Source organism: Xenopus laevis, chromosome 2L (genome assembly GCF_017654675.1).
Source record: "Xenopus laevis strain J_2021 chromosome 2L, Xenopus_laevis_v10.1, whole genome shotgun sequence".
Lineage (NCBI taxonomy): Eukaryota > Metazoa > Chordata > Amphibia > Anura > Pipidae > Xenopus > Xenopus laevis.
This window is the reverse complement of record NC_054373.1, coordinates 118652139-118669012: the sequence shown is the minus strand read 5'-3', so window position 1 is coordinate 118669012 and position 16874 is coordinate 118652139. Positions and strand designations below refer to the sequence as shown.

The 16874-nt window shown below is 34.9% G+C and overlaps 1 protein-coding gene across 1 annotated transcript in view; it reads right to left on the bottom strand.

The window, feature by feature from the left end:
* Nucleotides 1–16874, bottom strand: part of gabrg3.L (gamma-aminobutyric acid (GABA) A receptor, gamma 3 L homeolog) — a 300313-nt gene that overhangs the window by 121875 nt on the left and 161564 nt on the right. Inside the window, exon 4 of the mRNA XM_018247123.2 lies at nt 1771–1991. Within this exon, the coding sequence (XP_018102612.2) occupies nt 1771–1991 (221 nt within the window). The remainder of the gene's footprint in view (nt 1–1770; nt 1992–16874) is intronic.

Here is a 16874-nt window from a genome sequence, read left to right as displayed (position 1 = left end):
TAACAGGGGTCCCCGGCTACCGAATTTGACGCAGTGCATCCGAATTTGACGCTGACGCGTTCAAATTGAAAGCCGGCGAGCCCGAATTGGACGCCAGCGCACCCGATTTGGACACAAGCCACCAGAATTGGACGCCGACCCCCCTCCCAACATTTCACAAAAAATGTAGATTATAATGCATAATGTACCCCCTACTGAAATCTATAAAGATATTAGAAGTCACCTTGGAGTTATGTGACCTGTATAAAAGCACTCGGCCTTCGGCCTCGTGCTTTTATATGGTCACATAACTCCGAGGTGACATAATATCTTTACATTACAGTAGGGGGTACATTATCCACTATATATATATTTAAACAACCTATGGCCTGGTGCACAACAGATCACCTGTTAATGCCTAGGTGCTGGAACAAACAAACCCCATAATATTAAAACAACAAAAATAGTCCGCACTCTAAGTGCGGACTATTTTTTTTGTTTATATATATATATATATATATGTATATATGTATATATATATATATATATATATATATATATATATATATATATATATATATATATATACATACCAATTTGGCAAGATTGTTTAATACCAGTTCTTATTATCCCCTATTACCTGTTTTTTAACTATTCATTCTGAAGGTACAGTTTTCCTTTTTACCACTAGGCTAGGGCTGCATTAACGGGAGAGTTAAATTAAATTTTATAATGTTTGACAAACATAATAAACTTCACTTTCACTATATACATTATTTTAGTCTTGTTTGTTTTAGTCTTGGAATTTACAATCACATCAAGCAGGCAGCAGCCATTTTGACACTGTTACCATTGCCGGGCCTACTCGGTCGGGCGCCCTAGGCAACCCGGCCAAGTACTTCGCCCCCGCCACTCGCGCATGCGCAGAAGTATGCGAGAGGCAAGGAAGCGCGATTGCGCGTGCGCAGAATCCGCGCGAGTGCGCGTGGGCAGAAAATGCGAGCGTGCGCATGTGCAGAAGACCATACACTACGTAGAACTTCAGCCACAGCTTCTGAAAATAGCGGTCAGAGCTAGGGGAAGGCGTCAGAAGAGGTACGTGCCTGGCGCCCCTGTGCCTTTGAGCCCTAGGCAAATGCCTCTTCTGCCTACCCCTAGTTGTGGCCCTGACTGTTACTAATGCAACCTTTAGATAATGCCAAAATCTTATGCACCAAAATGGGGTACCTGATGCCCAAGCACATGCATTGGATACAAAATGTTGAATAAGGAAGGGGAATGTAAAGGAGTACAGTGACATCTAGGAAGTGCATAAAGGAAAGTGAAAGTAATTGCCTGCCCGCCTCAATGCCTTAGTCATAGAGGAGGGGTAGGCAAAATATGATTGACAGCTGAGACTTTTAAATTAGTTTATAATAGGTATGGATGCTTTAATGAAAAAAATTATTTGCGGTTCATTTTCAATTGTAAAAGGACTTTTATTACACATCTTTTTATGGCAGGTCCCCTTTAAACAAATAACAGTGCTACTGATTCTGACACTATGTTATACATTTAAGAAAATGTCAGTGTTGCATTAAGCATTGTGTGGTATATTGAAAATAAGATGTGTTTAAAAAGTTCAATTGGTATGGTATCATAGAATACATTCCTAGTTAAAGTATTAGAGAAAATAAAATGTTATGTTCAAACAAGTCATTCATTTAATTGGAAAATACAACAGAATACTAAAGATTTACTGTAAATAAAGGCAAATAAAAGGCATAACCTCATTGTTGCAGTGACACATACCTTAATGTATACAAAATTTTTCCATCATTCCATATCCTAAGAAGTTGATTGGGGGTTGTAATCCAATGAGCTTCTGCAGTTTTAGAATTCCGAAAAATGGTATCAGGGATCCAGATTAATCCAACCATATTGCTATTTAGAGTTAAGATTTTCATGGTGCTGTTGAACCTGAGTCGACTGTCAGTCCACGTCTGAGCAAAAAATATATCTATTTGGTATTCCTGTTTAGATATAAAAAACATATAAAATTAATATCTAATTGTGAACTGTGAAAACAGCATATATATTTTTTTAAAAGCATACAGTATATGATAAAAATGATTGCTGTTATTGCTCATGGCTGCTCATCCAAACTTTTTGATTTTGCATTTTAGCCAACAAAAGTTATATTCCCGGACAGCAAAATTGTTATATGAAAAGGAAAAAAATTACATGAATGATAATAAAGGAAAGTTAAGCCAAATGTAAAGTAAAAAAGTAAAATGTATGTTTAAACTGTAATGATAAAACAATTTGTAGAGCTAATGTGCACCCTGTGTTACAGTTAGTAAGTCTATGGACAAATTATTTATTATTTTCAGTTCAGTGCATTTATACTTCTTTTGCAAATTTACTGGTGTTGAGTAAACCACAACTTGTAAATCACAGATAACACATGATGCCTTTGGTAAAAATCATTAATTAATAATGGATAAGTAATGTGTGTGGTGTTAAGGCTTATATTATATGGAATAATTACATTTCTGCCATAAGCAACACTGGCCGCTTCTTCTAAATATTTAAATTTAATAATTCTACTGAATATTTAAATGCCAATTCTCTATAAAATAATGTAAAAAGCAATTTTGTTTTGCTATTTTGTGCATTCCAATAAAGTATAATTTAAAATTGCCAAGTTAAAGCTCACAAAGACCTCGCATACAGTACGTAGTTTACATGTGCATTGTTTGCCAGGAAAACTTTTATTTATAATTTATAATATTTACTTTATATTTTAAATGTAATGGATTTATATTAGTATAAATTTATTTTTTAATTTTTTTTAGTTCATAAATTTCCTATTTATGATTCTAAATTCAGTGCATGAATAAAGCATGATAATTAAAGTGTAACAATTATGCTTGGATACATTAAAAAACAGCATGAATATTTATGTTACTAAGCTCATCACAAAGACCTAAATTCATTCATGAGGTGGAACTACAATACTTTTATTAAGCATTTTATGTATATCTATATTTTAACAAAGGTTTGCATTGTCATTCTATCAGTTGTAGTACAAGCAGGTCTAAAACTCTGTGTTGTTTCATGATATTGTCTTTGTTAAAAGTCAATTTTGCACATTTGAAAGGAGGTTGAACATTTCCCTCTGTATTCTGGATCATGTCCATATCCCCCCTCAAAATGCATTTATTTTATATATTATTCACATACATTCTTGTTAAAAAAAAACATATTTTTTAACATATCTCTGTTTATTCATTTTTGTAAATAAATGAATTAAGATTGTCGTTGTGTCTTTTTATACAAGTTAAGAAGTATTTTTCATATAAATGTATATTTTAAGACATTCAAAGTGACATTAACAATGTAACATTGCATATCAAACATATCATCAGATGCAAATTTTAAAACAAAAAAAATAAATAAAAAGGCTAAATTTTCTCACTTCATATTCTAGGTGTTTACCTCTAACAATCAGTAAAAGAAACCTTGGAAAAAATACAAGTATAGCAAGTGATAACCTAGTAATTGGTAACATATCGGTATTTGGACCTGGGATATCCACTATCACCAGAAAAAAGGAACTTGAGATATGGCTTAAGTATCAAGACAGGTTAAACTGTAACAGAAAGGAGGGAGATTTTTTGAAGTCCACCCAAGGTTGCCATAAATCATCATGGATCTCCCTTCTGTTCTCTACCATCGCTGTTAAGTAATGCATTTCCTGAATATAATTAAGTCTGGATATGGTTATCTAGTTTCCTGTTCTGGTTCCCAAGGCCCTGCTTTGGATCCATTCCCCTACAGTTTCTTGGTTCTGACTTTTGGTGTGAGTTCTGGACTCTGCCTCTGCCTGCCACTTGCCTTGACCTTTGGCCTATGTACTGAAGTTGCCTCTGCCAGATGCCCTCCTAACCTCTGGCTTGTGTACTGACTCTGCCCCAACCTGCTGCCTTCCCTAACCCCAACTTGTGTGCTGATTTCACCTTAACCTGCCACCTTTCCTGAACCCCTAGCTTGTGTGCTGACGTCTTTTAGCTTACTTATTTTTATTACCCTCCATCAATAACTGCCTTATGGCTGTTTTAATGCATATTTTCTATTATTGTTACACTTTTTACGGTTGAAATGATATACTTCTTCTTTATCCAAAGATGTGTATTTATGGTACCAATGCAATTGCATAGTTCAGAATAAACACAAACTAACATTTTATGTTATTTTATATGGCAGTGCCTCCTGGCTGTATGTTTTATTAAAGTATGAATACTGTAGACCAAAAATGTAGTAGACATAATGTAAACAATTAAACAATAAAATATATATGTGGTTACATAATACAGGAAATATCTTGCTTAAATATAAAAATATTCAAAATCAATGAAGTTCAGCTTCATTTTAATATATTGAAACTGAGCTTCATTAGATCCTACTAGCATGTCATTCTCTGCACAATCTAACTATTCCATATTTATAAAATTATAGAGAACTGCATGCTGAATATAAATGAAATACAGGCAAGGTGATTTTGCTTGACGAAAGCAATTTCATTTCTTCCAAAATGTACATGTCATATAGAAAAATGAATGTAAAAAATACCAGTACAGTTGCTGTTTACAAAATATTGATATTATATATACAACTATAGAGGCAACAACAGTTATTGCTGTGTATAATTCACGATTTTGTTGTTTGCTGTATCTCACTATTCTTGTATGTTCAGTTCTGTTCAGCTGTCCTGAACCCGGTAGAACAAGTTCTTCTGTGCACTCTTGCTGAAACTCATATTTAGTACTCAGAAGTAATAATGAGCAAACATTTTCACCAAGTTTTGCCACAAAAATTAAGCCCATAGACTCCAATGGGTGAAAAAAATTGTTGCATGTCAAAAAAAAAATTGTTGCGCGTCAATTGACTTCAAAGCATTTCAGCAAGTTTTCACTGTTTCACAAATTTTCGGTGAAGCAAAACGGGTCAGGAGAATTAGGAGAAGATTTGTGCAGAGAGTAGGGGAAGTCTTATTGTGTTAGTAATTATCATGCTGTTAAATGTAATAGATCCACAAAAACAGTACACATAATACAAAGGACAAAGCATTAGGAAACACCAGTGTATGGATTTCAGTGAGGAACTAAATGTTAGCTTTAAGTTTGGAAAATATATTCCAGTGCCAGCTAAATATGAGCATATAGGCATTGGGCTAATAAACACTCAAAAAAGTTAAGAAAAGCATACATTTCTATTCAAAATGCGGTATATCCTTACAATATATTAAGTGCATCATAAGTTAATAGTTAAAAAGTAAAAAAAAAACACCCAAAACATAAGCCATGGAGTTTATATAGCAGGATTATTAAGAGGTACAATGGTAACATAATATATACACAAAGCACCATGACTTAACTAAGACCAATAGTTCTACAAACACCTCTGCTGTGGGCTTATGTCAAAACAGGCCAATCATTACCATTGTATTCCTGTTGGGGGCCACTTCACCTCTAATATTATCTTATTAAGACAAAAGGTCAGCAGTAGCAGCAGCATTTGACTTTCCTACAAACAAGAGGTAATTCTGCCACTGTTTATCCAGTCTAAACCCTATGACTATTTTCACAACCATTTTATTCAATGATTAATAAATCAACCTATGTATAAATTAGTAAGTACAACTGCTTTACTGGTTAAAAATTTATTAACCATTATATCCCAGTTGAACAATCAGAAAAGGCATATTAAAAGAGTTGCGGCACTTGATCATTAGATATAGAGGCCAACAAAATATCCAGACAATTTGTTAATGGTAATGTATTTTTTGGTGGCCAAAAATAAATGGGACATATTGTACTGAACACCTAGAAAATGTGTCCTGACTTCTCAGCTATTTGTCCTTGTACTCACTTTCAGTCTAATACATTTTGAGAAGTCTGCCTCTGTTTCTTTTAGAGCTTGGGCTACACATGCACACTAAGAACAGCTATCCGGCACTGTGAACCCATTTGTTCATGAGAAAGTCAATTAGATTGGGATGTTATTTGAAAATGCAGTTTTTAATTTTTTTCTGAAATATACATGTTCAGATGGAATGGGTTCTAGTCACTAAGAAAGCCTTTCCATATGGATTACAATGTTTATATTCTCAATAAATAATTCCATGGCAACTTACAGTAGTTGGATGTGGACATTGTTATTTGGATATAATTCACACTTATGAGGATAAATGTGTTTCAAAATAGGGTGATATCAATCTGGCAAAATGCCATAATATTCACTGGAATTTGCCATATACTCCCGCCCCCCCAAAAAATGGATCCTTAACTAAGTAATTGCCTCCCATGCAGTTAAAATGCCTACATGTAACAAATTCTCAATATAAGGCTGATCATTAGTATCTGAGAATCAGAACAAGTTTAGAAGGGTTTTCTCCATTAGTGGATAGTGTTTGATCTTTCATCTCATTCCAGCAAATCTTGAATACTATATCAATGAAACGTTCTAATACTTCTAATACAGAAAAAGGTTTTCATGGAAACTCCTCTTCACAAGATAAGTGGCTAGTATGTTATGTTTGCTGTGCCTGAGCTAATAAAAGGCAGAATATGATAACACACTAAAGATAAAAGATGCTCTAATGTGTTTCCTTTTGAAAACTATAGTTCACTTAAATAATGAGAAACACATATGATGTTATTATTCAGTTCTTAAAATTTTGGTCAAATTAGCCATTTAAACACTCTGTAATATACTTTAGTTCCATTAACTCTGTAAGGCAATAGGTTATTTATGGCTCCTCATGTAAATTTCTACCATACTATCTATCACATTATTTTTTTACCAAGCATTTTCGAATAATAGATCTGTATGCTTCAGCTCTACTTTTTGATGCAATAATAGGTGACACACCCTTGTATTAATCACTTGAGGGGTAATTTACCACATATGAGGGCAGGGTGGAAGGTGCAAAAAACAGGTTGTTCTTCTGCCCTTTGCACACCAGGCTAAAAGAATTGTCAGAGATCTCTGTGCTTCATATCAGAACACATGCATACAATGTTGCCTGCAACCAGCAGTGCTGTATTTATGAGGGAAGGGTGGAAGGAAGCACATAGACACCCCCCGTATACCCCCTACCCATCCCTTAACTTGCATGTGGTCAGACCCCAGACAGAGGTGTTCTCTGCATTAGAAGTAAAGGACGTGTTCATGCACTTCTGCCCAGGGTCATACTAAATGAGCTCTTTGAAGTGCATGTTGTTGCATGAATGACCATCTTTCTCAACATCCCTCTTATATGTTTTGTATTGTAGGCAAGCAAGAAATAAAGGTGTGCTTATAAATGCAACAGTTCTCAGAAAATCAGAAAAAAAGAAACATTCTCTTTGTGTGTGTCCCTTGCTTTCCCATCCTTGCGTTTCTCATTGTTCAACCTATCCATATAATTTATTTTGAACCTCAGCAGACCATTGTATCATTACTCACCAGCATATCAAGGCAAATAGCAAAGAGAACAAGCTCTGTCTATGAAGGCTGAAGCAACAGCAGGGATTTATTGCATGCTCAGAACCTTGATTTTCCTGAACATTTTGCAAACGCCGGCAACACTTTTTTCATCTGCCAACTTGCTCTGCAGGCAAAGAACAACTAAAAATTACAGTTTGACAAATTGTTTGCTGATCTCTGTTTGGAGTCCATTAAGACATTTTTTCTAATATTTTATATTATGCTAATAAATAAATATTATTAGACATAATACAATTCAAAATACATGATAGATCTGTTCTACTGAGTGATTTGTCTTCTCCTAAAATATGGCTTCTGTTCATCAGGGGTTGCCTTTTAAAATTATAAGAAAACTGGATACTGACTGTAAAACATGTCATACGCGTCCTTTTTATTTTATCCCCTAGATTGCATGCTTTCATCTCTCAATAATACAACTTGAACATTTGTCTCATTCTCATCTGAACATATTTCCTCATTTACAGTATTTAAACTATCTGTCTTAATTATCTTATCTTAAAATACCTTAATAAAACCATCATAGGTGCCCAGAGACACTTACAAAAAGGTCTCTGTATGTTCTAATCTATTATTAATATAACAGTTTTCAATTTAATGTTATAGGTTGGATAAATTACTTTTTTTTGTTAGCATTAGATTTGACCATATATTTCTCAGTACATAGAGTCCAGCATTGGACTCTATGTAAATGTTATTATTTGGTTTACTGATTATTAGTTAGCTGCAAGATATAAAGTTAGCTGCCAGATATAAAGAAGAAGCTAATACAGGTAATCCTTTAGATGTAAACACATATAAACTCACCAGTAGAAATGTTGGTTTTGGGTGCCTCCAAACCTATAACCAGAAGAAGTGGATCAAATCATATATATACTGTATATAGCTGTCAGAAAGTAATAAAGCAAATTGTGTACCTAGTTTTCAAATTTGAAGTTAGAATTAAAATGAAAGTAGTGAAAACACGGGGAGAGATAAAAACAGACGTTTTAGGAGTGTCTTAGACACTTTTTAAAATAACCCCCTATCCTTCAGTTATACAGAATCCTATAACTGATGGTAGTATTACCAGAAAAAAAAGTGACCCTCAGCCTAGCAGTATCTACGTCCCAGAGATTTTGACTGAATCCAAATTGGAGCTGTAAGTAATCATTATCAACGTTTAAACTATATCAGTTTCACATAATGTGCGAATGAACAATTGCCTCTATAACTGTTGTGCCAGCAAGAATGCATACTAGAGCTGCAGTTTCATTATACACAACCAGGGCAGTGTCAAGGCCACTGGTTTTCCTTACTTTTTTCTTGACCCTCCATTTACCTGGTAATGAATACACACTGAGAGCTTTTATTAACATTGTTATCCAAAAATAACTGTAAAATAACTATAAAATGACAAACACAAACATTACACAACAGGAATGCTTGCCAGCAATACTTCACTGAGTGCACAGACCACCGGCATTTCAGTCATCCACTTGCTGCTGCACTCAGATGGGTAAGTAGAGGCATGTAAGCTCACCCGAACCATTACCTCCCAGGACCGTTACCCAGGGAGGTATCAAGCAAACTCTACCGAATGGGGGATACTGCCCCCTCTCTGTCAAGCATTCCTCTGCCAACCAAACTGTAACAACATATACTCTACTTAACAAAACTACCCCTTTTAAAAGTCCTTCAGCCTACCCCCAATCTACCATGGGTGGGCAGGATGTTGTTTCAACTGCTACTGGCAACTGACCGAAACTTTCCGGCTATGCACTTCCTGACCACCGCTCCCCCCACAGTATGACTAGTTAAACCCCTTCCATCTTAGGCCTGTCTAACCCAGTCAAAGCTTCCCTGCCTCTACTGGGTAGCCCTATTCCCCTTCTGTGCATGGATATCTCAGCCACTTCAAAAGTAGTGGCGTTTGCGCCAGAGCATAAAAGTCATAATTTCCAATGAAAAGTTAACTAAAACAGCAAATGTATGTTTTGTTTGCTGTTAGTCTAAGCAACAAAGAAAAATAAATAAAATGACGTGTTTATAAATATTGTAAAGCAAACATTCTCTAGTCCACACAACAAATACAGAGGGTTCCAATTTCCCAGATCACTGAATCCCTGAATTGCATGTTGTTCCCTTCATTAAACGGTGACATATAGCAGACAATGCACTTTTACATGTGTACGTCAAATAGCTAGTAATTACAGTCGATAAAATGAATAGCAATAATTATGTCATAATATTATCACTGTTACAGATGGATCCCCTCTTGGTACAACTCAGATGCATTTATTTCTCTATTTCTTTGACTAGTGTTGTCTTTCTTTAGACCTTTGCAGTAAGTATTCCCACTGCATAGAGAAGTCATATGTTGCCACAAGCAAAGCTGGCAAATTTTCCAAAGAGCAATATAGACATTTGCATACTGAATTGATGAGATACATACAATTTAACTCCACTGTAAGCTCTCAGGTGATAGTATTCATAAAGTATTGTGTTTTAGAAGAGTTTACAATCTCCCTACAGGTTAATATTAAGGCTGCACATCACTTGTGATTCTTCGGCCCCCTCCCTTGGGGATTTACTTTGGTTGTTGACTATAGAGCAAGCTCAGTTCTTCCCAACTCAGATTGAACTGAACACACCCTCCAGTCAAGCAGCCAATGAAGAGATGGTATTGCTGGGTTCCTTAGAAAGTCTGCTCTAGCTGTCTGCTCTTATTTTTTCTCCTAACCTCCTCTCCTGAGCTCAGCCTGATATTAACAGTGGCATTATTTCAGCACGCAATAAAAAAGGTCCACTGACTCCAATGCATTTGGCATGAGAAAAAGTGCATTCTCCACTAATATGTATACTAATTTGTGCCTTCATTGGCACTGGCATAAGTTTGCAGAATTTTGTTGTGGCTACTTCTGCAAGGAAAATGCATATTGTGAGTAATAATACATGATGACTTTGCCGCATAATTTTTGGCACTTAGCACTTGCATTAGAAAATGAGCCATATCAAGTACAAAATATTTACAAGAAAAAAAACAAATGAGCAATGAATGAGAAATTATTTGTTGACATAGGATACTACAGGATCAGGAAATAACATTGCAGTATTTTCGGGTTTGTCCATAATTCAGTGTCAGCATATAGTATATTTAATATTTATAAGCTGCTTTCTGTGATGGATAATATAAAAATGTAAATGTAATGTAATTCCTGACCCTGAGCTCCCTCTTTATAGATTACTCCCTTCAGACAGTCTATGATTTGTTTAAGTATGTTGTTTAAGTAACGTGTGTTTGTGCATTGGTCAGGTGCCTGTACAGCATGAGTTTAAAATTAGGAGGTACAATTATAGAAATCCTCTCAAAAACTGTAAAAAATATTTAAAATGAATTCACATTTACAATATTTCAGTACATGTCAGCAATAGCTATACTTGCAAATATATTGAATGGTGCCAGCAGTATTCACACACAACACATGAATAAATAAATCATCACCCGGTGTGTAGAATATAGAGCCAATATGATTAATAAACATGTTACAAATAAAGTATGACTCAATGATGGAATTTAGGGAGGATTTATTTTGTGATCACCAGATTTATTGAGTACCTGTCATGCAGTCTGAGAATCCAAATACTTAGAGAACAGAAAGCTGGAATAGAAAGGATTATATTTACAGCATTATCTAGGTTATAGATAAGAAACAACCCTGACCTTTTTATCTGAATATACTGTATACCATTGCAGTCTTGTTACTAGTATGTTAAACTTAATCCTAAGCTGAGCACTTGCTATATCATTTCTTTATATAACTCTAATATTTCCTTTATAAGCAATAATATAATACTGTCTGACACCTTCATCTGAGAAGTGTTGTATACCAAGTGTTAGGAATTTAATTTATGGTGTTAAAAAGAAATTTATTTATATTAAGAGAAATAAACGAGGACTATAAATATTGGTGACTTCTAACTGAGGAAAATTGTTTTTACTTATTTCTTAGATTGGATCCAACTTTTTGCTTTCAGCCCCCATAACTCTAGTTTGCTTTCATTGCTTTTCATTGTACAGACAGTAAAAATAAATTCTCAGTTCTTGCCGTGGGTTAGAAGTACAGGGGTAGAGGAGAAGATAGAAGAAGGGGAACCATCATAGAAATAAATATTTAATATAATATTTTTCTCTGAAAGTATGAAACTTGTTTATATATATATATATATATATATATACTGTATAATCAATTCAATGTACTATTTATGAAAAAATCAAGTTATTTTTCAACATTCCCCTCCCAGCAATCCCTCTTCTGAGAGAAAGATTTCTGAGAGGAGACGAGTGTAGATTAACTTGATTATTTCAGAAGCAGTATAGAATTATTGAATCATTGTTATATTTACAAAGTTTCTTTCATCCATGATATAACAGACTATTAACTAAATTCAAACAGATTGGTGGCCACCAGTATTGGGTATTTCTGACAAAATGGACATGATTATGGTAACAACCTTACTATTTATTCTGGAGCACAGTCTTTACTTATGGTATATTCAACAGAATTAGAACTTTTTTAGAGTGTGAATCTGTGTATTGGACCTTCAGTGGTCAGAAGTCTGTGGTTTTGACTGTGAAATGATGAATTCACAAGGAATGAGTGGCTCTGCACTGGGCATGGCTTAATTGAAGCCTTTCTAAAGAAATAATATTTGGGGCCCCTTTACTAGTGATACTAGTTACACAAACAGATGTAGCAGTGCATGTAAAGAGAATAGGCAGGTCTGGATATGTGGAGAGGCCACCAAGGCCTGGGCCCAGGGCGGTAGTATTTTAGGGGGCAGCATGCTTCCCAACCACACCCACATTGGTTTAAAAACACTGGGGATGAGCAGGAGATAGGAGTTTTTTAAATCTCCTGTGTGCCAATCCCCATTGCTCCGGTAAAATGATGAAAATTTGGGCGAATAGAAAGGAGGGGGCGGGAGCGATGAACGACAACAGGCCTAGGGGTGCCCGCTGTGTAAATCCAGCCCTGAGAAAAGCAAGGGTCAAGTGTAGTAACAAGTGCTAATCCAGTAATCCATATATACCAATCCAATACCTCTTTATATTATTATAAATACACTGAACCAATAAAGGTAACTGGTCATATGTAGTTGAGTTTGACCAAGCTTAGCCATTGTCATTGCATGACCCCTATATAAATTTACCCTCATACAGTGCCAATAACAGTATGCTGTGCTCTAAAAAAAGTTCAGATTGAATGAGCCCTGATCTACTTCAGACTCCATATTTACTAAGGAAGGAGGAATGACTCCATTTTGGTTAAAGAGAAACAGTTATAAATACAAGATACACTGATCAAAATGATGTGATGATGAAATAGTGATGTCAATGAAATAATATCCCAATATATTTCTACTTTGACAGAAATGTTAACATTTCTTTGATTTTGCCAGAGCATTTAAAATGTTATAGGAATTCCAATACAGACTGCTAAGTAAATCACCAGTATCATCAAAAACTGAATATACTCAATCTCATTTATAGAAATATTTAGAACTTTCTTCAATGATTTTACGTTTCTTAGCTCTGGTAGAAGGAGAAAAGTAATAATAGAAACTCTGTGATAACCAAACACCACACTGCAGTTGGTATCACAAGAAATAATTACGACAATTTTTAGCTGAAGCTTCTGATATATTTTGCTGACCAATGAAATCATTTCAGAGACTGCCATGTCTTTAACACAGTTCACCACCCACATCATATGATATCAAAAAATGCTTACATATTTTTTCACAGCATCCAATTTTCTAGAGATTGTTTTTACCTCATTAAGCCGAGTGTCATTGTTTTTCAGTTCCACAGAGTGCATTTTTTCCCGCTGATAAATTGAAGTGAAAGAATTCTTTGTTGCAAATGGTTTCTCTCGAATACCATATTCTTTACTTATGTGGTCAGTGAGAACCTGTCACTATTTAATTGGGTATAAATAATAAGGTATACATAAAGTATAAAGTGGTACAGATAAGTCTTAAAATAATGTGGCTATAAACTGTTGTTTTCTGTTTAATATGGTATTAGGAACAAAAAATGTACATTATTAGGGTCCTTGAATCATTTTTTTTCAGCACCGAAACTCAATATTATTCTTTTTTTAAAATATTACATTGTTTTGTGTTCCAGTAATGCATGGAATTAGTTTGTACCAACTTTATACACTGTTTCTAAGCAATTGTGGCCATTATTTCAGGCACATATGCAACAGGTTGTTCTGGTTATTCAGATATTTGTGCACCTCAATATTTAATCAGTGACTGGTGTTTTACATAATTATCATCATACAGTATTTTCCTGTATTTTGCACAAAAAATTCTCAGTCCATTCTCATGCAAGAGCAAAAGGTGTTTTGTTGCCCACTGTGTAAATAGAATGTGGACTACAAAAACACCCACCATTGATTTTAACAGCAATTACATGGAAATGTGGGTTTACCTGCAAGTTAGACGGTTGTCCCTTGGAAACAAGTAAGAAGAGTTCTAGAAATGTCATGTCTTCATTTTGAAGCTTTTACAATGTACAGTATAAATAGTATCTTATGTCTCAAGAGACTATTTAGGGAATGCGCATTTGCTATCTGTTCTAAATGTTATTGCCATTTTGTGCTAACAAAAACTATTCTGATGCCATTATCAAAAAGTACGATGTGGCAATTTAAATGTTTGATTAAAAACTACATGTACAACATGCTTATAAGAATATATTTTTAAGGTTAAGTATATGTAATACTGGCATAATTTTAAAGCTAATTTAAAGAAAATATACACTTTATTTAGAAGTATTTTTATATTACAGCCAGAATGATATATATATAATATATATCACTGGGTAATAGTGTCTGTGTCACAAATTTCTGCCATTCAGCTTGATCTTTTTGCCATCAAATTCTTTGCCAGTGAATAAATATCCCTGTGCTCTGCTCTAGACACTGAATCCATGCCAAGCGGCAGGTATTTGAAGATGAAATGTCAAAAGATTATGTTAACGTTCCCCAGTTCAGCATCTGACTTTATAATTCTCCTCAATGTAGTGTATTTGCCTTGATCTAGCAATAAAACACCTTGCTTCTGCAAGCTTTCCATCAAAGTTCTCTCCTGCTATCATTGTAATCACTAGATGTGGGTCAATACAGGTTGGAACACTTTTCCCCAGTGGCAACCATAAAATGAACTAATCATGCTGACTTTTCAAACATACTTATATTCTAAATTTCTTTTATGGTATTGTCATTTAACAAAACTCTTCGCTAGGGATGTAGCGAACTGTTCGCCGGCGAACTAGTTCGCGCGAACTTCGACTGTTCGCGTCCGCCGCAAGTTCGCGAACGTCGCGCGACGTTCGCCAATAGGCGTTCGCGTCAAAATCGTTCGACCATTCGATCGCTAAAATCGTTCGATTTTCGTTCGATTCGAACGAAAATCGTTCGATCAAACGATTAAAAATCCTTCGATCGTTCGAATCGAACGATTTTCGGATGTTCGAAGTTCGCAAACAGTTTGCGAACTGTTCGCATTTTTTGCCGGTGTTCGCGAACGGCGTTCGCGAACACATACTCGGCGGTTCGCTACATCCCTACTCTTCGCTACTTAAATTAAATGCCTTGTGGTGTAGTGAATGTGTTATTATATTATGAATTCCCTTAGCCTCACAGCTCATTAAAATAATACAGGTGGCATTTTTTTTCATTGTGTGTACATTGATATTTAGGCTGGACAGTGTTCATTACTAATGATTCATAGGATTGTTTAACAAATAAAAACAGAAAATGCAGGATTACTGTATATAATCATACTCCATTAATTTAACTTAATTAAAAACATTTGTTATGCCTCCAGCATTGCTTTATTGTTTGTATTGCACCACCTAGTGGTTTCGTTGATGCAGGTTTAAATGCATTATTATGAAAATTGCTTTCTGTACCTTTACCATGTGACCATGTCTAACACCAGGAAATGATCAGTCTAGCTGCCATCTTTATACTGTTCACAGCTAAAATAACATATTGCATATAGGCTGTTGCATATAGGCGAGTAATGACAAGGCCTGTGGGCCTGTGGGTAGCCAAAAAAGGTGCCACAAAAAACGGCCAATATTTTTTACTTTGCTACAAAAAATTTGTCACTAAAAAAAGTCGCTGTGACAAAAATACTAATTTTTCTGTGTTTTCGCAAATTTTTTTGGTGAAGTGTAATTATTACTGGACACACATTTAGAACATCACTTTAACATTTACTGAAGAATGGGTCTGTGTTGTCCAAAAACCTAAAAGATTAACTGAATCTGTGGCAACTAGTGATGGGCAAATAAATTTGGCTGGCGCAAATTTGCTGTGAATAAATACTACCGCAAAAAAATTTTGGAAGCTCGTCCAAAAAGTCGCTTGCATCAAAATTGCAGCGTGTCAACACTATTCGCTGCCCATTGCCTTTAATGCCAGCGTCAAAATTGATGCAGGCGTCAATTTTCAAGTTTCACAATTTTTTTGCTCTTTTGCGGCAAAGCAAAACAGGAGAAATTTGCCCATACACCAGATTGTTGTCTTTTATAGTTCAGTATAGTTTTATGCTTCCATACAACGTGCAAGCAAACAAATATTTTGGTTTCTTAAACATCAATTTGCACAAAGGAAAATCTTTTTTGCATTGTTCATATATTTTGTATATAATTGTTTTCTTTAGTGGACCCATCTACTATGCAATATATGCTATGACACCAGGATCCAATATTAGAACCTGTCCCATCTGAATGCATAGAACTGAATTATAATGAATGGCCTACAGTAAATCAGATGTGTGCACAAAAATAAGCATTTTGGGATCATTAAAGGCCCTTTAAAGCAATATTTCATATTAAGCAGTCAGACTATGATGTTACCATCATTGTTAAATGCCATTGTTGGCTTTTTATAGCTTTCATACATTTTCATACACTTTATATGTGTCATACATATTATGTAATTGATTTTTATTGTTCATAACTATTCCAATGACAGGATAATATATGGGATAATATATGGCATATGGATTTGCAAGCAAAACAAATGTAGGCAATAATAAATCTGTAGTTCCATAATAAACACACCACGCCTCCAACACCCAGGCAAGATTTAGCTTCTGCTGTATAACTTAGAGGGCAGATCACTAAATAAATATGCAGAGTATAAAAAACAAAGCAGCAGAGATTGTATTTTTTTATATAATTAGGTCATCAAGATGGTTGGGAATATAACCATTGGGAAGTTAATTCCGTAATGCTGCAAAGCATTAAAGTCAGATCATTTGCATGAACATTCATCTTGCAACTAAATGATCATTTTATT